Here is a 23,283-nt window from a genome sequence, read left to right on the forward strand (position 1 = left end):
CTTTGCCTGCAGCAACCTGCCGGGGACTTCTCCACGGCTCCGGTCCCCACCAGCGCCCAGGAACACTGTCCTGCCTCCCTGTGTCCTTGAGACCTAAGGGTGTGATGAACGGCAGAATAAGGGGCCCCCCAAAATGTCTCCCTCCTAATCCCTGCAACCTGTGAATATAGTCCCTCACATGGCAAAGAGGACTTTGTGGGCATGATTAAATCAAGGATCCTGAGATGGGGAGATTATCCTGGATTATCTTGGTGGGCCTGATATAATCAGGGTCCTTATAAGTGAAATTAGAATGCTGTCAGAGGAATGTCACGTCAGACGTGACCAGCCGTTCCTGGCTTTGAAGATAGAGGAAGGGGCCAGGAGGCAAGCAAAGGGGGAAGCCTCTAGAAGGTGAAAAGGCAAGGGACTGAATTCTCCCCTAAGGTCTCCAGAAGGAATGCATTCCGTCTAACACCTCGACTATAGTCCAGTGAAATCCATTTCGGATTTCTGACCTCCAGAACCATAAGATGTGGGGTTTTTTTTAAGATTTTTTTTAATTTTTATTTTTTAATGTTTATTTATTTTTGACAGAGACAGAGCATGAGCGGGGGAGGGGCAGAGAGAGAGGGAGACACAGAATCGGAAGCGGGCTCCAGGCTCTGAGCTGTCAGCACAGAGCCCGACGCGGGGCTCGAACTCACAGACCATAAGATCCTGACCTGAGCTGAAGTCAGACGCCACCCAGGCACCCCTAAGATTTTATTTTTAAATAATCTCTACACCCAACATGGGGCTTGAACTCACAACCCCAAGATCAAGAGTTGCACACTCTACTGACTGAGCCAGCCAGACCCTCCCCCCAAGTTTGTGTCTTTTTAAGCCACTATGTTTGTATTAACTTGTAAACGCAACAACAGGGGATTCAGTGAATAACATGACAAAGTCCCTGTTCCCTCGGAGAGGAAAATTCCAGTGGAGAAGACAATCAACCAACAAACAGGCAGGTATTTTGAAGTATGGCATGTGCTGTGACGAACACAGGATAGGGTGACATAATAGAGAGTGCCCTGGGAGGTCTCCATTTTGCTTAGGGTAGTTCAGAAGGGTATCTTTGGGAAGATGACACTTGAATTGAAATATAAATGACAAGAAGAAGTCAGCCATGTGAGGATCTGGAGGGAGAGCATTTCAGCAAAGAAGATCAGCATGTGCAAATGTCCTGTTGCTGAATCCACTTGGCATATTTGAGGACTAGAAAGGGGTGGGGGAAGGGTGGTGAGGGAGGAAAGCAGTGCCTGGGAAAACGTTTGGCATATGTTGTGAATGAATGACTTAGGGGAGGTCCCGGCATGGACAGAGGCCAGAGAATCATGCAGAGCTTCTCAGCCAGGGGAGGTACTAACCCCTTCTAGGGGAATTTGGTAAGGAGTGGGGTGCTTGTGGTTGTCATAGTGACTATGGGCACCATTGACATTTACCAGGTAGGGATCAGAGACGCAAAGTACTCTAAAACATGGAGGAGAGGGGCAGCCAGGAGCATCCGACTCTCGATTTCAGCTCAGGTCGCGATCTCACGGTTAGTGAGATCGAGCCTGGCATCGGGCTCTGTGCTGACAACACAGAGCCTGCTTGAGATTCTCTCTCTCTCTCTCTCTCTCTCTCTCTCTCAAAATAAACAAGCATTAAAAAAAAATACATTTAAAAAAATAAAATAAGGAGGAGAGTCCCACGCGGCGAGGTTCTGTCCACTCCAGGAGCCCAGTAAGGAATATGGGCTTGACCTTCACAAATAACTGTGGCCAGACTAGGGCGGCGGTAGGAGAGACAGGGAGGAGCGACGGGATATTGTATCTTGGAAGGCCAGAACTGGCCGACGGGTGGGACAGGCCGAGGGTGGGAGAGAGGCACGGAGAGGAGTGGAGAACGAGCCCCATGTTCCCGGCCTCAGCAGCAGCTGGGTGGGGGTGGTGCCGTTTCCTGCTACGGTGAGCGGGGGGCCGGGTGCCCGCCCGATGTTGAGGACCCCCGGCACTGGGAGGGACGGCTCACGGCTCACAGCCGCCCCAGGGGGTCAGGCTGAAGCTGCCTCCGTCCGAGACCACGACCGTCCATCTGTCTGTCTGTCCCACGGCACTTAGCTTTCTCCCTGCCCCTTCCTGCTTCTTCCGAGGCCCTTCCTTCTGCGAATCGCTTGCACGGGGTCCCCATCGCAGGCTCCACTTCCAGAGAACCTGTCCGCCCTGTCGTCTTCTGGGCAAAGTCTCTTTATAATCGCAGTATTTAATGAAGCATTTTTACCTACAAGAATTACAGGTATGTCTATAGACATATATGTGGTTTCTTTGGGGGCCGATGAGAATGTTCTAAAGTTGACAGTCGAGGGTAGTTGTATATGTCTGGGAATATACTGAAAACCACCGCACAATAAACTGGTGAATTGTATGGAACATGAATTACATCTCAATAAAGTTGTTTTGTTAAAAAAAGAGTCGTCCAGCTTCCGTCCCAAACGGAAAACGGAAAAGGCCATCCTCCTTGGTCATGGCCCCGCCTCGCTTTTCCAGCCCCGTTTCCTCCCTGCCTTCTGGTTCCCTTTGCACCGGGCACAGCGAACAACCCCCAGCCCGATCCCCCCAAACCATCCGCCCTTGTGCCCTCCGGGGACACTCTCCTGGGTCTCCCGCTGGTCCTCACACCCCTGTCCCCAGCCCAGTGTGACGTCCGCACCGGGGGCTCCTGTCTCTCTCCCAGGTTTCCGCAGGGTTCGGTGCGGTGGAGAGAGGGATGCGGCCCTTGGAGGGAGAGCCACCTGCGCTCACGTCCCAGCTCCTCCATCTGGCAGGCGAGTGGGACCTTCGATAAGTCACTTAGTGTCCCCGAACCTCAGTGTAGTCACCTGTCACATGGAGATCGGCTGCTCATCCTACAAGCCCCGAACATCAGCCGCGCAGGCGACGTGCACTGGACGCACGGCGGTGAGCGAAAGGCACGGGGGGGGGGGGGGGGGGGTACCTTCCTTACAGGTAAAAGTCTGCACAAACCTTCCAGGAGGGTCTGATCTGACGTATCACCGTCACTTGGTGCATGAGGGGTATTGCCGTCATTCCCTTCTACCCCAAGCCTTAGTCTTCCTCCAGGCCTCCCCCCCAGAGGTTTCATTTCCCATCTTTTAAAAATTTTTTTTTAACATTTATTTATTTTTGAGACAGAGAGAGACAGAGCATGAACGGGGGAGGGGCAGAGAGAGAGGGAGACACAGAATCGGAAGCGGGCTCCAGGCTCTGAGCTGTCAGCACGGGGCCCAATGCGGGGCTCGAACTCACGGACCGCGAGATCGTGACCTGAGCTGAAGTCGGACGCTCAACCGACCGAGCCACCCAGGCGCCCCTCATCTCCCATCTTTTTATTCAGCCTGTGTGTCCCCTTTCCCTGCACGGGCCATAGAGTCCTTTAAGGCATGGATGAAGACAGACACCTGTCTTGTGTTCCCCACAGCGCGTAGCCCGACGCCTGACTCAGCGTATTCATTAATAAGCGACTGGATGGCACTTTTGAAGCCGAAGGAAAATCTGAGGTCGTTGTCAACCCAGTTGCCGGGAGAACGAAGACCGGTCTCGCGTGGCGGCTGGTGTGGAGCTGCTGTGGCCTCGAGAACGCCTTTCCCAGGCTGCTCTTGCTCCCGCCGAGAACTGTCATCACAGCAAGGCCAGAACCACAACACGGCCCTTCATAGTTGCCCATCTTCCGTCCCAACCCTACAGGCACCCACAGACGAATACTTCACAGACACCGATCCTGGGGACTGCGTCATTCCAGTCCCATCAGCCAGTCGCAGGGGATCACATATCTTTACTCCTAAACTCAAGACAAGACAGATCCAGAGCTCGGTAGAGAAAACAAAACGCGAAACAGCCACGCGACTTGACGCGTTCACAGAAAGGCATACAAAAGCACTTAAAAACGGCCCAGCCTCACGTTTTAGAGAAAGGCAAACTTAGTCACATCGCATTATCATTTTTCACCTCACGACGGACAAGGGGGCAGGTTTGACTACATGCTGATGTGACAAAAGTGCGGGGAGACAGGCTGCTGGGGACACCGCGGGGTCAGCGGGGTCAGCCTCACCGGGGGACAGGTCAGCACGACTCATCCTAGGAAGAACTGGAAAACCCTCGGAGCCGGCCCTTGTGTGGCGTGACACATGTTCAACGTTGCTCGTGGTCCTCAGGGTATGATGGGAAACTGTCCGTGGGAGGAAGGGCGTGGACAGAGTTTTCCCTGGGTGCTCTTCTGAACCTTTTGCATTTTGTTCTGAGTATTTGCAGAAAAAGACACAAAATTCCAAAATTCAGAGGAACTTTAAGCCTAAGCGGGGAGAAGCCTTTCAAAGCAAAGCCACGTTGGTGAATGGGCACCAAGTGTCGGTGGTGATGAAGACGTGGTTCTGGAGATGAACGGTGGTGACGGTCACACAACAATGTCAATGCACTCGATGCTGCTGCGCCGTCTGCTGGGGGGCTCAGTCGGTGAAGCGTCGACTTCGGCTCAGGTCATGATCTCGCGGCTTGTGAGTTCAAGCCCTGCGTCGGGCTCTGGGCTGACAGCTGGGAGCCTGGAGCCCGCTTCGGATTCTGCGTCTCCCTCTCCCTCTGCCCCTCCCCTGCTCATGCTCTGTCTCTCTCTGTCTCGAAAATAAGTGAAAATAAAAAAATAAAAAATAAATAAAAATAAAATAAAATGTGTGGGGCACCTGGGTGGCTCAGTAGGTTGAGCATCCAACTTCAGCTCAGGTCACGATCTCGCGGTTCATGAGTTCGAGCCCCGCGTCAGGCTCTGGGCTGACAGCTCAGAGCCTGGAGCCTGCTTCCGATTCTGTGTCTCCCTCTCTCTCTGCCCCTCCCCTGCACGTGCTGTCTCTCTCAAAAATAAATAAACATTAAAATAAATTTTTTAAAGTGGTAACAATGGTCGATGCTATGTTTTGTGTGTTTAACTACAATAGAAATAGTTTGAAAATGAAACAAGCACACGAGACTGAATCGCGAGGCCACATTCAAACGCCGTCGTTCAGAAGACTGCCACACTGCGCAAACTCAAGGGCTGAGACTACCTGAATTCTCTCTGGATAGTCCTGATTGTGTATAATGTTATCGTTCTTAATAAATGAACTTTATTCATTGTAAAAGTAAATTGCAATTTATGTTGTGAATTTCTATGAAAACACAATGCAGGGAAAAAAAATCCTTTGCCCTGCTACGTGAAATTGATTTTTGCCTTAAAAAAAAAAAAATGTGATCTTGCCGGGGTGCCTCCGTGGCTCAGACCGTAAAGTGTCCAACTCGATTTCGGCTCAGGTCATAAAATCACAGTTTGCAGGACGGAGCCCCGTGTCAGGCTCTGTGCTAACAGCACGGAGCCTGCTTGGGATCCTCTGTCTCCCTCCCTCTCTGTCCCTCCCCTACTCTCTCTCTCTCTCTCTCAATCTCTCTCAAAAACCAACGAACCAACCAACAAACAAACATTTTTAAAAATGTGATCTTGGGGCACCTGGGTGGCTCCGCTGGTTAAGCGTCTGACACTTGGTTTCAGTTCAGGTCCTGATCTTGCGGCTCAGGAGTTCGAGCCCCACACTGGACTCTGTGCTGACAGTTCAAAGCCTGCTTGGGATTCTCTCTCCCTTTCTCCGCCCCTCCCCCACTCGCTCTGTCTCTCTCAAAATAAACTTTAAAGAATGAAATTAAACATGTGACCTTGGTGAAGACTGCATTCAGAATGAAATGGCTCATCCCAAGGCATAATGTACTCTCTAAATTATACTAGGAAGTCCTAAGAAAACTGGCCTAGATTACCCAAAACAGTGAATTTAGTCAATATATTTCAGCAAGAACTCAACAGTCAAAAATGCAATAGATGAATACGCAAAGTGGAAATACTAAAATACACATTCTATTTTGTTGCAAAATGCATCCAAAAAGCGCTATTAAGGCCATCCAGTATAGATCATGATAAAGAGAATTATTCTCCTATGTTCAGTGATGGAGATGAATTAGTTGAACAGAGAAACAGGTATTTGCCTTACACGTTCATTTTTAGAAACAGATCCAGACACACACACACACACACACACACACACACACACACACACGTTCCCAACCGGTCAGGAAATAATGAGCTCAAGCGACCCCCACCGCTGAATTCTAACTCCCCTCTGTGTCACTATCACTTTAAATTAGCACCCTGAAGACTGTCTACTCCACTCAGATTGTAACTATCTGCCTCCACGACTACACCACGCTCCTCAAAAGCAAGAACAGACTTTTGGTTCACCCATTCCTCAGTGCCTAGCCCCTGCAGGAGGATTTCATCTTTGCTGAATGGAAGTGAATTTGAACCCCAAATTCTTTCCAGTCCAGTATAACTACGGTCCCATCAGCTACCTCACTTCAAATCCGAGTAGAACGCGCAAGCCCCCTGTCCCTGAGCGGCCAACAGGTTCTACAGGGCAGTGTCACTTTGTTGCAACCCTCATTTTAGTAGCAATATGTTACATCATGACGTCACTCTGGGGTTTAGGTCGTCTGACCTCACATGACATGAATATCAGCTCGTTGGTAACGGCTGCTATTGATAAAACAGCGAATCTCCACTTCTGGCTCATTATCATTTGGCCAATTCAGTATTTGGAAGCCTAACTAGTTCCTAAGGGGGAAAAACAACACCTGCCATACACCCATTCCCTTGAGCTCACGACCATCCCTTTTGACTGCTTCTCGGGGAGCTAAAGCAAGTGGCTGGATGCAAAGCATACGTGTAATGTGATCCAATAAGTAGGTACTTTCCTCAGAAGCTTTCCACTGACAAGACGACAGAGTCAAATAAACCCTTAGTTCTCGGTCCACAACTGATTTGTTATGGGAACACCTGCTTCATGTTCAATCCACACATTCTCTTGGGGATTTTTCTTGTGAGTACGAACTGTAGAACTAGAAGGTTCTTTCATGACATGTGAAAGACGAGATCCTGCCACCGCCTCCAATTAAGGTACAAACCAGGATCTCGGGAAGGATGATGGGGAATGAGGCGTCTGCAGGCCGAAAGAGCACTCGGCACCCCCTCCGAGACCCCAGAGGGTAAACACCACCGTAGCACGGAGGTCCTCGGTCCGTGGAAAGCTACCTTCCCGAGGGACAGACACCGGAGCCGCTCTTCAAAATCCTCATCACCTGGAACCGGCTGTCCGGCCTACTCGGGCTTTCCTGCCTCGCCTCGGCAGCCTGCTCGCACCCCAGGTAGAATCACTGCCTCCGGCCCCCTGCAAGGCCCGGTTCCCATGAGAACGTCACCACCGGGAGGGTGGCTTCTATGTCGTCGTCTGGCACTGCAGAGGGGCTCCCTATGTTTTGAATGGCTGGCGGACTGGTCTCACTGAGGAAACCGGCTGAATGTGACCGCTATGCATTAAGTAACTTGGTTGAGACCCGAGAGGGCAATAGTATTTGACGGTGTAAATGGGTAACGCGGATCTCTCCTTAGATTTACATAGACAACCGAGAACTGCCTGTTCTGTTCTTTATAATATGATTTCCTTCTGCCAATGTGAGTGCGGTGCTTGCTGTCAGAAGCAGCAACTGGCCTTGTTCGTATGTGGCCTAACTCTAAAGGGACGAGCTAGGGGCGCCCGGTTGGCTCAGTCGGACGAGCGTGCGACTCCTGATCTCCGGGTCGTGAGTTCGAGCCCCGTGTTGGGTGTAGAGATAAATAAATACACTTAATTTAAAAAAAATAAAAAATAAGTCAAGGGAAGAGCTGGTGTCCTGTGGCACATAATTTACTCCCATGAGCCTCCTTTGCCACCTGTACTCCGTATGTCCACCCAGTATCATTTACGTTCAGTTTGTACGTTTCCTAACCATTACCCGTGTATTTTACAGACATACTTTCTATTTGTTACTTGGAAGTTCTTGCAAACAGAATTCCCTGTCTCCCAAAGCCATTCAGAGTGGGCACTCGATAAATGCTTGAGGAACAGACTCATGCATTCTGTTTCCCAAGTTACCCTCTAGGTAAGAGCTGGTAAATGTCGGCATATAGCCAGTGTAAGAGATTGGCCTATAATCTCAGTTTTTCCTGGACATTTCTGATGCAGTAAATGACAAATATACCATAATATAAGAAAATGGTTTTATTCCTAATTTTTAGTTCCCATACAGTTTACAAATACACGTTTACTCTGATAATACAGCTTCGTAACTAGCAACGCAGTTGAACTAACACCCATAAATACAGGTGGGGAGACCATTAACATCCACTAATGTTTCTCTACATAAACTATTCTTTTCATGTCATTTTTTTTTAAACAATTGCAAATAGACTACATAATACGTGGGCAAAAAGGCAATTAAGTGAATCTCTTGAAACACTAAATGTATAATAAACAGTGCATATTATCAACATTTACATGATTCACATCAAAATGATGACATCCTAAAACGTATTCCTTTTAAAGGATAGATTTATCAATAAAATATTACATATCTTTTAATACTCTGGTACAATACTTCATATACTGCAGGAAAATTAAATGTAGGTCTAGTCATCAGCTTAAAAAAGGATCCTTTTCTATTAGCTTTTATTAATAAAAGAATCACAATTATGTCATAAATAAACAGGCAAATTATTAATTACATGATTTGAGGTTTAGGATGAAAACTTGTAGAAATTAGTTTGATATACAGTAAAGTTATACAACACACTAAAACCAACTGTTTAATATTTCTGCCTTGTGTGAACTGCCCATAGTGAAAAAAGAACAAACTTTCTAATGATGGAAGATAGAATAAACTAGGTTTTGGAACTTATTTTTCAAGAGCAGGAGGGAGAAAGATTTCAACAAAATTACGGGCTAATACAGATCCTGATAAAGGCATCTTGAAATCAGGGAGGCCATGTGCTTGCTATATAAACCGTGAATCCCCCAACGACATACAGAAAACAGAAACTGTACCGGGAGTGCACTTACGTCTACAGTCTAAGTTTCCCTTATGGATTAATAAGCTACAACAAAACACAATTGCATACCTTTCCACCTTCCCCTGAACTAGAAATAACCCAGGATGTTATATTAGTTCTTCAGATCCCCAGTAAAATAACCCCTAAAAAATAATCTTGATAATCTTCTTGGCTGTTGCAAAGCCACTAGGCTCCACGAAGAACCTACAAACACCAAGAAAGTCATACATTTCTTTTCTCATCCTCATTTAGCCGCATCTGAAGAGGGTAAGAGGGAGAGGATCATAATTTTCAGGAGGGCCACACACTGGATATGAGGTGTCTTTTTATTTGCTTAAAAAAAAGCTATTAAGACTCTGAAATTTGGCTTTTTAAAAAAAACCCTAATGCCAAGTGTCAGATAATTTCTTCACCCCAAATATAAAACCCTATCCTATGCCGATAATTTTAAAATCCTCAACCAGCTATGGGATACTGTGCAAATTTAACGTCTACCGGCCACCCAGAAGCAGGCATACATGTATCGACCACACCTACTTTCTGGGTAACCCGATTCAGCCAAGCATGGACTGCTCTGGCCCCGGGCCCTTCAACTTCCTCACACGCCACCTCTTTGGAACTTTCACGTCCACTCCTTTTTAACAGCTGTACCTCAAGCGCCCCCCGTCTTCACCGCTCTCTCTTCCCGATTCCATCTCGTGGAGAGTGACCTCATCTGAGCACCTACCATCACCTCTCACCAAACACGTAACAGACCTCAGCAACCTAGGGACTATCGCAATCTTGTCTTGGCCTAAGTTTACATAACATGATGGTTTGCGGACTTCGTGGAGGGAAATCTAAGTGAAGTCAATGTCCTGTAACAAACGAAGCCAGCCGAGACCAAGTGTTTCCGTTCCACGTACAACACAACTTAATCTTAAGCTACAGGCAGAGACGTTAATGCAGCAGGTACATGTGTACAATCGAACCCTTGTATGCTGGTGACAGACTTTGCCCCCAAAGTCCAGAGTCTAAGCTACACCACAAAATCAAGGCCAAGGAGGACAACTCAATGTGGTGGTGCAATGGAAAGAACAGGATTCAAGATCCTTGTTGCAAATACTGAACTGGAATCTCTTTCTTTACAGGCTTGACAGGAAGACAGTCGTCACTGACATTCCTCTGATGAGGTAATGACCTCTGAGCCACACCTGTGTTCTAAAGCAATGCTAGGTTCGAGGGACAGGGGACCCGAGGGGGGTGGGGTCAACGCGCATTCTGTCTGTGAAAGTGGCAGCGGAGGCTCTTCCCAAACTTCCTCAGGGTTTCACGGGAGGTAAAGACCTCAGGAAGGAAGTACTACTGGGGCCGGACCTAGTCCTTCCTTTCGGGAGCCAGAGCAAGAAGAATCTGAGTGAAGGAGACGGTCACCTAATGGCAAAGCTGCCGTGTCACTTCATCATCTTTACGAAGCCAACCAATGATACTTTAATTGAAATACACTCACTGGATGATGATTCAACACGAGGCAAAGAGGACGTCTTTGGAGAAGGCACTTCAGGTAGAACGGGAGCAAATCTCACTGCTTGGTTAAAACAAAAATGAGCGACTGCCGATGCGATCTGATCGGCGGCCTCGTTAGGAGGCCCCCACTTTGCCGCAGCCCGGCCGAAACCACCGGCGTGGAGAGGGCACCGCACTCGCCTCCCTCTGTGGGCGCCACGGTGACAGGGTGGCTCTGCCCCCTAAACACACCCATCCTTACGAGACCGGTCTCCCCAAGTGATGGTTCAGAAAATATGCTCAGAGCCAGCAGAAATGGTTCAGGAAGCTTCTAGAAGGCCCTCTGTCCTTCTCTTTGACTTCCAGCTTACACGGGCTATTATACGCCGCTTCGATTTCCCAACGTCACCAGCAGCTTCTACTTTCGCTAACTGCTGCCGTCTTCCCGTGGCACTGACTCTGACATCCGGTTACTCTGGGGGCCCCCCCCGTGAATCACACCTCAGCTTCATGCTCTCGTGCCATCCCCTCTTCCTGACTCTGGGCTGGGCCCGTGCCTTGCTCTAATCAACAGGGGGCAGTAGAAGTTCTGGGTTGAAGTCTTAAGAAGGTCTGGCAACTACTGCCTTATAGCCTGGGGAGCTCTGAGCTGCCACGTAAGCGGTCCAGCTACCCTGCTGGCCAGGCCACTTGGGGCGGCCACATGGAGGAGAGGCCAGAGGACCTGCAGAGAGAGGCCCAGCCACCCCAATGTCTCGGCCAACCGGCTGACCGCACGGGCGACACCAGCGAGAGCACAGGAACAGCTCGACTGAGCCCGGCCCAGGCTAAAGAACAATGAGGAAGGGGAAAAAAAAAGAGAATTGTTTCAAGCCATTTCGTTTCGGGAGGGTTTGTCACCGACAATCCATAAGCACAACACTGCTTGGTTGTCCACAGATGCGGTTTTTTTTTTTTTTCCCCTGAACACAAGACAATCACTCAAATGAAAAGAAAACATGACAAACATTTCCCACCACATCCTTCTCAGTCAACAGGCTGAATGGTAATTGGTCATCTGCTACGAAGAAAACACACCTTCTATCCTAAGTCTCCATGATTCTTTTTTCCCATGATTTTTTTAATGGCAATGCAAAAGTAGACAGATTGTCGATTTCCGACAGTCTGGGGGCACTGGCTTTAATTACCATTTAGCCAAAAAAGAGGCCATCAAATGAATTACCCACTGCTGGATAAGCAATGATACCTGAACCTGTTCTCACTCCCACGGGATGCTGTTACCTTTCCCAAAACGTTTTTCCTCTTACAAGCGCTCTGTCATCCCCCACAAAGAGAAAAATGATTGAATTTTTAAGATTATAAAAAGGGGAAAAAAATGCCAAGAAGTAGAATTTGAATCACCATCATCTGCCAAATACAGAGCACAATTTAACTGCTTCCTCAATTTAAAATAAAATTCTCTAAAACAGAACAGTGTCTACATTGTAGAGATGATTTCTTCGGATGTGAGGAAATGGGTAACTGGTAATCAGGTATTGTTGAGTTAGAATACAGTGGTCTTTAAATGGTTTTGAATTTTGCCTGTCCAAAGGTAGTCGGCCACGACACAAGCCTTCCAAGTTCAAATTCATTCTTTGCAGAAACTTTCTTGCATCTGTTCTTGATGTTTTTAGGGAGAGGGTGAAAGTCCACATCTGGGGAAGAAATAAGTGAGAATTTTTAAGGAGCATGCATCTAAAAGTCTCTCGAGGCATTAAACCATTTTAAAGTAGATTTAAAGCTTTTAAGTGTACTACCCATTAAAATGGAAATTTCAACACGCAATATGGAAACTGAGCTGCCAACACACATCACACACCTGGGTCGCCGTCTACAAAGGTGACCGACAGGGAAGAGACAGACAAGGGAGAGCAGTTCCCAGTGGCAGAGCTGGACGGGATGTGGAGGTGAGCGGGGCGGGGGCCCGGGGAGGCCAGCGCCCTGTGTCGCACAGCCAATCGGGGGCCAAGGGGGATGAGAACCCGGGCGTCCTGACTCCAACCATCCGGAGCTGTGTCCCCCCCACTTCCCGGGCCCCCACAGATCATCTCCGGGCACAGCTCGGGTAAACCAACTCTAATACAAGTGCAAACAATGGGACACCTGATCACCAACAGCAACCATCCCTGAGTACTGAGTGCCAGCTCTGCTCCCCACAGAATTAACTCTGCATTTGGCTTCAATCCTTAATGAACTCTAAAGTAAATCCAGCTGAGAGAAAAGAAGTTTAGGAAGAGAAAAAAGAGGCTGGTTTGTAAAACTCAACGATGGTACATTTTGCTAGAACACTCACAAATTAGCCGCCTGCTTAAAAATGCCACAAGTGATAGAAACAACTGGGGAGCACTTCCATTTAAATACCTCTTTCTGGGGTGCCTGGGTGGCTCAGTCAGTTAGGTATCCGACTTCAGGTTAGGTCATGATCTTGCAGTTGGTGGGTTCGAGCCCCGCGTCGGATTCTGTGTCTCCCTCTCCCTCTGCCCCTCCCCCACTCATGTCTGTCTCTCTCTCCCTCTCTCAAAAATAAATAAACATTAAAAAAATTTACCGATTTCTGTACTGAAGTCTTGGTGGGTCTTCTCATCTGAAACTTTTCTGCTGCTGCATCAGACCTACGTTTTCATAGACTCTGGCATTATCTTCTCTCATTCTGTAAAGAAAAACAAAAAAAGCATCAATAAAAACACAGACCGTGCTCTCCAAGCTTACGTGGCATTTACAAAGCACATACCACATTCTTTGGGGACCAGATATGGTGCAGACACAGCCCCCAGGAGCTAACATTCTAAGACGGGCTGTAAGACATAAACATACAGCAACATCAAGCTAGAAGTGAAATAAGAGCCTTGAGTCCCTGTGCTCTCTGGGGCTGGAGGAAAACAAGCTGTCTTCCTTGAGGGCAGAGCAAAGGAGGCTTGTATGATGATGAGGCCTTTAAGTAAGACCTTGAAGCACGGAGACATGTGCACATAGAAAGGACAGGTATTACATTCAAGCAGAGGGATCTCTTGGGCAAGAGACCCAAGAAAGGCAGGAGCAGTGTGGTAGGGACTATCCTTCCATTCAGCCCGGATCCAGCTACGAGATGGGGAACAGTAAGGGTGAGGCTCAGTGGTAGTTTAGGGCCCTGGGATGAAGGGCCAGCACATCAGAGGCCAGACTCCATTCTGCTGAGCAGGGAATGGAAATCAGAGCAGTCCAAGGGGATGGGGGACCCAGTCGCTGGGGGTGCCAGCCTGGGCAGGACAAGACGAAATGAGCAAAAGGGGCCCAGGGCCCGGGGTATCCTGGGTCTGCGCCCTACAAGGAATACGATGGGAACAGAGAGGCAGAGGACCTGTTGCACAGGAAGGCCAGTGGTAAAGGGATCGTCAGAGTTAACGTGTTCTGCCGTTACTCAGGGAAAGCTTTCGGGCAAGGACTCAGAGCCCTGACGTGCCAGTGCTGCTGCAAATGACTGCAGGTAGCAATTTAAAATATCAGCCTTCCCCATCAGTCCACCGGGGAAGGAAAAAGGAGGCAGAAGGAAGGGGCGACTTGGTGGAGAGAATGCTTTCGCTGTATAATTTCATTTCGATGTTAACTACAAGCCAAATGTAAATACAAGCCTCATATTTGCTATCTAAAACGTTTATACAGAGTATTAAAGTCAGCAGGGGTTTAAAAATCCACATCAGAAGCAAACAGAGAGAAGACTCTTGGGGGAAAATAAAAAGTAAATGTTATACCAGAGACCGATTTCAGAATATACAGAAGAACAATAACTTACAACTGCCGTTCACATAATCGATTTAACAAACGTTTTCCTAACACGTTTTTAGCTTAAACAAGGGGTGGGCACAGTTTTTCTGTAAAGGATCTGAGGGTAAACAATTTCATTTCTGCAGGCCATACTCAGTCTTGGGCATATGATAGTCTTTGCAATGCCTTTTTGTTGTTGTTTTTTAATATAACCTTTTAAAAACCATTCATGAGCTGTGCAAACACAGGCCATGGGCAGAATTTGGCCTGGGGGTTGTAGTTTGCGGACTCCTGGTTTAAAAGCCCAAAGTAGATTTCTGTTGTCTGCTGACTGTGGAAAATTAGCAGAACATGGCAGCACTGAAACATTAATAGTCAGTTTATTCACTTTTACTTAGCAAAGAGTCTCAACGCATCAAAAGGGGCAAGTTACTTACCTTTGCTGTCGATCGTTAACAACAGGTGTTATCTCCACCCCGTCAAAAGAAAAATTCAATGTTCTTAGAGAACACCATCTGCTACACTTACAGCTTCAAAGAGTCATAGGCGGTGTACCAATCAGCTTGCAGTTTAGGTAAATTAAAATTTTGTTTAGAAAGCTGATACACTCGCGCATCGGTTGGGCAACAACAATGTGCACCCATGACAAGCGTGTGCTGCAAAGACCTGTTGTTTTGTAAGCTTTTCTGCAGGACTGTATTCAGGCAGAAAGGATTTCCTTCACTCCTACTTACTCTGCGCAGGATGGTGTTGGAGTACAAGGCGGGAGGGGACTCTGATCTCCACTTGTCTGGTCCGTGAGAGAATACTTAATATTTGTATATTCGTGCCCTTTCCTCTTGCTTTTCTGAAAGGTGAAGATTGCATAAATGAGGAACTGGAATGTTTTAAAGGAATAAAGAAGCAAAGGTGGCATTTCAGCAGACAGATGGGCAGACAGGCTGAACCCTGCATACTGGTAGGCTGACCAAATGTTAGGGAATTCACCTTCCCGGTGTAAGTGCACCATACAAGTGAAAAATACTTTTGAACCTTACAATTCAAAAGCACAGAGTCATGCATTAACAGCTCACACTATCAAAACCAACTGTATCTATTTCTGAGCTAAGACAGAATTCACACTTTCTTTGCCACATTAACATCTAATCATCTCATAGTTCACTTGCAACATTTTTAATGATTCTCAGATAAACAGTCGGGAAAAGAGCTCTAGAAATCAATTCACTACAAGTAAAAATGGCACACAGGTACAAAAGATAGTAGCACTCTTGACAGAAACCGTCACATGCCTTATCGTACCCTTCCTGCCTCCCACCCCCACCCAAGGAAAGACCCTGGCACTTCAAGACTTTATTTTGGGTTCCAATGATACTCTTGGGAAAAAAAAAAAATTGGCAAAGAAAACCAGTAAAATATAATCTCATCTCAGATGCAGAGTGAACTATATTTGGTAGGAGTCCCAGTTAGATGATTTATCACTCTTCGTTCCTAAATTCACCTAGAAACAACCGATTCTGAAAATCTAACTCACCAAGTTGTCATCATTATATAATGTTGCCTTCATTCGAGGATTATTCAAGAAAAACAGCAAATATCAGAAAGGGTACCCACATCAAATACTGACGTACAGCAGTGTCTTTCATTTGCCACCAGTGAGAGGGTAAACTGGGGCACAATTAGTCAGAACTGGAAGTACTAATCAGTATCTGGTAATAATAAGAATACATCCCTACAGGGCCGCCTGCGTGGCTCAGTCAGTTAAGCGTCCAACTCTTGATTTCAGGCCAAGTCATGATCTCACAGTTTCGTGAGTTCGAGCCCCACGTCAGGCTCTGCGCACTCACAGAGCCTGCTTGGGATTCTCCATCTCCCCCTCTCTCTCTCTGCCCCTCCCCTGCTCACACTCTCTCTGTCAATAAACAAACAAACAAACAAACTATATCCTACAATCTTGAACATCTGCTTCTTGGGAAACCCATACACATAAGCCTAAAAGAGCTATACAAGGATGTCCAGTGACATATTATTCTTAATAATGTCTACAACAAGAGAACGAATCAACGTGATATACTCATACCATGAAATAATATGCAACAGTGAAGAGGCACAACAGAAAGACTGTGTGTGTGTGTGTGTGTGTGTGTGTGTATGTGTGTGTGTGTGTGTGTGTATCAAAACAGGCTTCATAATCAATGGTAAGTGGAAAAACACAAATTATAGAACAAACAGTACGATCCTATGTGATTAAACATTCTAAATATATAAAACAGTGTTATCTATTGTGTATAGACTATTGGTATTTGTATTGTAAAATATAAAAAAAGACTACAAGCCCAGCAACTGCCCTGGGGTTCCGAGGCGTGCACTTGGGGCTGACAGCTGTACCTGCCACATTTGATTGCTGTTATAAAAGAAAAAAACAAAACAAAACTTGGAAGAAATAGGATAAAGCAAAACGGATGATTATAGATATACTACTGTTATTTAAATGTTTTGAATAAAATATAAAACAAGTTTAAATCCACTGGTGAAGTGTCTTCTTGCTCTCCTGACTCAGAACTTACCCCCAAACAACAGCTAATCAAAAGTAGAAAATCTTATTTGACATACAAGAATTGTTACAACTCCAACCTATGGAGTATAAAGCATCTCATCCCGTGTGAACTTGGGACCAACGTACAAAGGAAGCTGGACAGCCTGAAAGATTCAATGACTCTTCACAGAAAAGGCTTGACGTTGGCAGGAAGCTGGCTGCTTGTTGGCCACCACTTCCTCGTGCTGTCTGCAACCGTGTGCAAAAGGAAACGTCCTAAAGGGCAATAGGGTGACAGGATGCAAAGTGCCTGGGCCCTCGGATGACCTCGGATGACCTTGGACGAGCAGAGTTGCCAACTTCCTCCCCAGCTGCCTGCCAACTCGGATTTTTACGTTAGAAGAGAAATAAGCTTCTATCTTATTTAAGCCACTATTACTCAGCCTGTTGAAGCAGCCCAACCAATTTATTAACTGATCAAGCAGCCATTACACATCTTAGAATCTAGGGAAGAAGTTGCAAAAAAGATATCCAAACAGAAAATTTCTCTACGTAGTATTTTAAGGCTTTGAACAAATGTTTTTAAAAATCTAAAGGCTGGGGTGCCTGGGTGCCTCAGCCGGTTGAGAGTCCGACTTTGGCTCAGGTCATGATCTCAGGGCTGGTGAGTTCAAGTCCCACATCGGGCTCGCAGAGGTCAGCACAGAGCCCTGCATCAGCTCCTCTGTCCTCCTCTCTCTCTGCCCCTCCCCACCTAGCACTCTCTCGCTCTCAAAAATAAACCTTTAAAAAAAAATCTAAAGGCCTTGAAAAGCAGTCACAGATTTTTAGCACTGCAATAATGACTTACACAATAAACAATCTTTTAAAAGATATAACTTAAAATAAAATATTAAGTGGAAGACTTGACAGAGAACGGCTCTTATTTTAAAACTTATTCTGGGGGCACCTGGGTGGCTCAGTCGGTTGAGTGTCTGACTCCTGGTTTCGGTTTAGGTCATGACCTCATTCGGCTCAGGTCATGAGTTCAAGTCCCACATTGGGCTCCACACTGACAGTGAGGGGCTTGCTTGGGATTCTCTCTCTCCCTCTCTCTCTGCTCCTCCCTGACTTGTGCTCTGTCTTTCAAAATAAACAAATAAAAAATTTAAATATGCAATCAATAACCTGAAGCATAAGCTTGCTTTCTACTCAACACATTTTTTTTTAATTGTGGTAAACGAAAAACAACATATGATAAGATACATGCTCTTGGGCAAAATTTTGAGTGTACACAGCACTGTCCAGTATATGTTCTTTTTTTTTTTTTAATGTTTTTATTTATCTTTTTGAGACAGAGTCAGAGCATGAGCGAGGGAGGGGCAGAAAGCGAGGGAGACACAGAATCGGAAGCAGGCTCCAGGCTCTGAGCTGTCAGCACAGAGCCCAACACCGGGCTTGAACTCATGAACCAATAAGATCATGACCTGAGCCGAAGTTGGGCACTCAACTGACTGAGCCCCCCAGGCACCCTGAGTATACGCTCTTGATGTACAGCAGGTCTCTAGAACTTTTTCATCTTATATGACTGAAACTATCTACCCACTGAACAGCAACCCCCATTTCTGCCTCCCTTCTACTATCTTTTTTTCATGTTTTATTTATTTATTTTGAGAGAGAGAGAGAGAGAATGAGAATGAGAATGAGAATGAGAATGAGAATGAGAATCCCAAGCAGGCTCTGTGCTGTCAGTGCAGAGCCCGACTCAGGGCTCAATCTCATGAACCGTGGGATCATGACCTGAACTGAAATCAAGAGTAGGGTGCTTAACCAACTGAGCCACCCAGGCGCCCCTCCCTACTACTTTCTTGGGAGAAAAAAAAAAAAAAAATCAGTATTTCTACATAAAGTGATTACAAAAGAATTTTCTAACAGGGAATAATTAATAGAAATGGGACAGGAATTATTTCAATGAATTAAGTGGCTCAAGGAAAAGCATAAAAATGTTGGAGCTTCTCAGGCTTATTTAGAAAGAACAAGAAATAAAACTGATCCATAAATCAGTTGAGTTTATTTCTTAGGACTGTGACGGCCCAGGCTGTCCTTATAGAACAAGAAAAATTCTCAAGGGATTGGGGTAGTTTTGGTTTTGGGGGGTTGGAGAGAGACTTGTTTCAGAGCCTTAAAAAACGATCTGAAATTGATCTATCCTTCACCTAAATTCAATGACACAGCATAGTTATACCAAACCTTCTGTAATATTTATAATAAGTCTTATAGCCTTGCCAGCTGACACAGAGCCAAGGTTGAGAGGAGGGTTCAACCACAAGTCTCTAAAATCATCTGGCATTAAATATCTTGCCATATGAAGTAAATCCAGTGAATTCTTTAACTTTAAGTTACAAAAAAGCCCCGGGCTCCTGGCTAGCTCTTGGTATCAGGGTCGTGAGTTTGAGCCCCACAGTGGGCATGAAAAAAAAAAACAAAAGAAGATTAAAGGGGCACCTGGGTGGCTCAGTCGGTTAAGCACCCGACGTCAGCTCAGGTCATAATCTCACGGTTAGTGAGTTTGGGCCCCACATCAGGCTCTCTGCTATCAGCTCAGAGCCCACTTTGGATCCTCTGTCTCCCTTTCTCTCTCTGCCCCTCCCCCACTTGCTCTCTCTCAAAAATAAACATTAAAAAATATTTTTTTAATTAAGAAAAAAAATTAAGACTATGAAATAAAGCATATATCAATTTACCCAAAAAAAGCCCAAAAGCCAGGAGTAGAAAGAAAGGGTCAAATGAAAATGCTCTTGTCTAAGTTACAGAGCAACAAGATACTTGTGCAGAATGTTCTGAGCTCAAATGTCAGGATTACAAACACCTTGACTCCTGCCCACATCTCATCACAAAATCTTACCGGTTCTGCTTCTCTTTGTGCTGACCATTAGCCCCCACTGTCCTCAGCTCTCATCAGCTCTCACCTACACTGGTCCCCCTGCAACTGCTTGAGCCCAGAGCCCACAGCCCACACCCACTCCTCACTCTCAAGCCAGGGCCCTATTTTCAAAACGAGGATCTTTTTATGTCACTCCCCTGCTTCAAAATCCTCGGTGACGTCCCATTCCCCTCGGGATAAAGTCTAAAATCATTAATATGCCCTGCAAGCCCCAAGCTCTCAAGATCAGATCTCTGCTTACATTTCCAATCCCACCCATGACACCCCCCGGCCCCCACCCAACTCCCTCTACTCCAACCACACAGCTTTCTTTCCATTTCAGGAACATGACCACTCATAGCCCCAATGTCCAGCACAGAGCCTGGCACGCAGCACAGCCTATTTTAATGGATGCAGGAATGAATGAACAAAGGTGAGAAGGCCTCTTGATTGCACCAAGGAGCTTGAGGAAGATGTGTGAAAAGCACAAGTCCAGGGAAATGAATAAAAAAGACAGGACAAATGTAGACAAGGGCCTCACGGTAACTCAAACTTTCCATCTAGTGAAACTGGAGTTTTATTGAGGCAACAGCCACATCTATCTTGTTCTGTTATATCCTCAGCATCTAATCAGTGTCTGGAACACAAAAGGCACCCAAATATTTCTTAAAGGAGTAATACCCAACGAAACATTTAATGAAAGAGAAGGAGCCGGATGCTAACTGCCAGCACAGGCCAGCTTCAGTTTTGCTGGCGACAACCGAAATCTAGCACAGCTGCATTTCTATCCTGACCCGTTGGTGATGGCAGAATTCTTTTTTTTTTTAATGCTTATTTATTTATTTTTTGAGAGAGAGAGCGCATGAGCAGGTGAGGGACAGAGACAGAGAGAGAGAGACAGGGAGAGAGAGTCCCAAGCAGGATCCACACTCTGCGCAGAGCCAGATGTGGGGCTCAATCTCACAACCGTGAGCTGAAATCAAGAGTCGGACCCTTAACCGACTAAACCGCCCAGGCACCCCTGATTACAGAACTCTTAAAGGTATCTTCTGTCCTGCAGTATGATGCACTCAGAGAACGCCACCCAGAGTCTCTACGCTGCAGTTAAAGGATGCTCGATGTGGGATGTGGAATTCTTTCCTTCAAACAAGGGTTGCCCACATGGTAAATTTGATTCTCATGGGGGTACAGGCAAGCAGCTCTGAAACTATTTCGCATGTATACTAGGGGTGAGCAAATGAGCAAATAAATTGTAGATCATGGGAACAGGTTTCCCCCAGTTAGAGAAGTTACAAATTAGCAAGGGGAAGGCTAGTCTGAGCCTTGGGGTACTGAATGACAGCCAGAGACAGCGACATACACTGAGTATATATATATATATATATATATATATATATATATATACACACACACACACACACACACACACACATAGATACAGCGACAATTATTGATATTTATGCATATGTGCATTAGTATACAGACGTTATTTCCTAGCACTGTCTACTGAGAGGGCCCAGAAGCAGTAATACCCAGTAGCAATAAGCATACCCAACACCCAAACCTTCATTTTATTTTTGTTTTTATTAAAAATTTTATTTTTAAATAAATTCTCTTTTTTTTTTAACGTTTATTCATTTTTGAAAGACAGAGTGTGAGCAGGGGAGGGGCAGAGAGAGAGGGAGACACAGAATCCGAAGCAGGCTCCAGGCTCTGAGCTGTCAGCACAGAGCCCGATGTGGGGCTCAAACCCACGAACTGTGAGATCATGACCTGGGCTGAAGTCAGATGCCCAACCGACTGAGCCCAACTGACTGAGCCAAAATTTTATTTTCAAATAAGCTCTAACTCACAACCCTTGAGATCGAGAGTCGCATGCTCTACCGACTGAGCCAGCCAGGTGCCCCCCCCAAACCTTCAATTTTAAATACCTGTCTTTAATAAACAGAACTGGGGCTCCACAGAAAAATGGCCAATTCAAAGGCTAGGAGAGGGGAAACAGAAGATGAGCCCGGAGCATCTCGCATGCCAGAAAGTGAGCAAGTGCTCGAACATAAAAGGATAGGGACACGTGAAAGGGACACAGGAGCCAATCTGAAAACGTGCCTCACTCGCACCTTCCCCTGGACGACCACCTGTTTTTTGCTTCTCCTCCTCCTAATGCTGTCGCTACTTCCTGCTTCCTTCCCCAGCCCGCCGGTCCCTGACCTACTGTCTTTCTTCATTTACCCTTGTCAGCAAATTCCTTCATTCCCAAAGGTCCTTAACTCTTCAGAATTTTGAAAATGATGGCATTTAAAAGAATAATCAATGATCCCGAATGAGTTTCATCCTTCTGCTCAATTTAAAACTCAGATGGCTTTCCTGTTTACATCTACCACTTAAGCTTTCTACTAGACGAAGGTACTTCTTACTTTACCACGAAATCAGGTAGTAAGTTCGAGCACAGAATCAAACAGTACAATGCAGAAAACCACATGTTATAGGATCTTATTTTTAGGGGCGCCTAGGTGGCTCAGTCGGTTAGGTGGCCAACTTCAGCTCGGGTCGAGATCTCGCAGTTCATGAGTTTGAACCTGCTTAGGATTCTGTGTCTCCTCACTCTCTGCCCTTTCCCTGCTCATGCTCTGTATCTGTCTCAAAAATGAACATAAAAAAAAAATTTTTTTAATGAATCATCTGGGGGCACCCACGTGGCTCAGTTGGTTAAGAGTTCAACTTTGGCTCAGGTCACGATCTCACAGTTCGTGAGTTCAAGCCCCATATCAAGCTCACTGCTCTCAGCGCAGAGCCTTCTTTGGATCCTTTGGCCCCCTCTCTATCTGTCCCTCCCCCACTCTCACTCTCTAAAAAATAAATTTAAAAAAATTTATCAGCCTGACAGCTCGGAGCCTGGAACCTGCTTAGAGTCTGTCTCCCTCTTTCTCTGCCCCTCCCCACCTTGCGTTCTCTCTCTCTCTCTCTCTCTCTCTCTCTCTCTCTGTCTCTCTCTCCCTCAAAAAACAACAAATATTTTTAAAAAATTTTTTAAAAAGTATCTAAAAATGAATACTCTAAGACACCTAAGTGGCTCAGTCAGTTAAGCGGCCGACTCTTGATTTCGGCTCAGGTCATGATCTCATTCGTGAGACTGAGCCCAGAGGCAGGCTCTGTGCTGACAGTGCGGAGCCTGGAGGCTGCTTAGGATTCTCTCTCTCCACTCTCCCTGCCCCTCCCCCACTTGCATGTGCACTGTCTCTCAAAATAAATACACATAAAAAATTAAAAGTAAAAAAAATAAGTAATAATGAATAATCTAAGTCAACACATTTTTTAGACTCTGAAGCCTCTTAGACCAAATAGCAGTTAACGTGCTAAGGACAGTGCTGGCACCTGTCAGTCCCAAAAAATACAGGCTGAATGAATGCATGCATGCAAGCACTCTTGGGGTGGGATCATCAGGGACATTCGGTTTCTAGATTCTATAATACTTCAATTATTACGGAACATTTTTGTCTACTGCCTCCTGACCCCCCAAAAAAGGGCAGCAATAAAAGTATTTTTAAAGAGGCTCCTAAATCCAAATTGCAACTCGAGATTCAGGGTCAGA

General features: G+C 46.1%; 1 protein-coding gene across 1 annotated transcript in view; it reads right to left on the reverse strand.

Annotated features, from left to right (window-relative positions):
- Positions 1–8,152: 8,152 nt before the first annotated feature.
- The window catches only part of PTPN11 (protein tyrosine phosphatase non-receptor type 11), an 81,054-nt gene continuing 65,923 nt past the window's right edge, over positions 8,153–23,283 (reverse strand). The window contains exons 14-16 of the mRNA XM_049619931.1: positions 14,994–15,106; positions 13,067–13,168; positions 8,153–12,173 (exon numbers count right to left, since the gene is read on the reverse strand). Coding sequence (XP_049475888.1) covers positions 13,099–13,168; positions 14,994–15,106 — 183 coding nt within the window. The 3' untranslated portion in view covers positions 8,153–12,173; positions 13,067–13,098. The remainder of the gene's footprint in view (positions 12,174–13,066; positions 13,169–14,993; positions 15,107–23,283) is intronic.

Source organism: Panthera uncia (genome assembly GCF_023721935.1).
Source record: "Panthera uncia isolate 11264 chromosome D3 unlocalized genomic scaffold, Puncia_PCG_1.0 HiC_scaffold_8, whole genome shotgun sequence".
Classification (NCBI taxonomy): domain Eukaryota; kingdom Metazoa; phylum Chordata; class Mammalia; order Carnivora; family Felidae; genus Panthera; species Panthera uncia.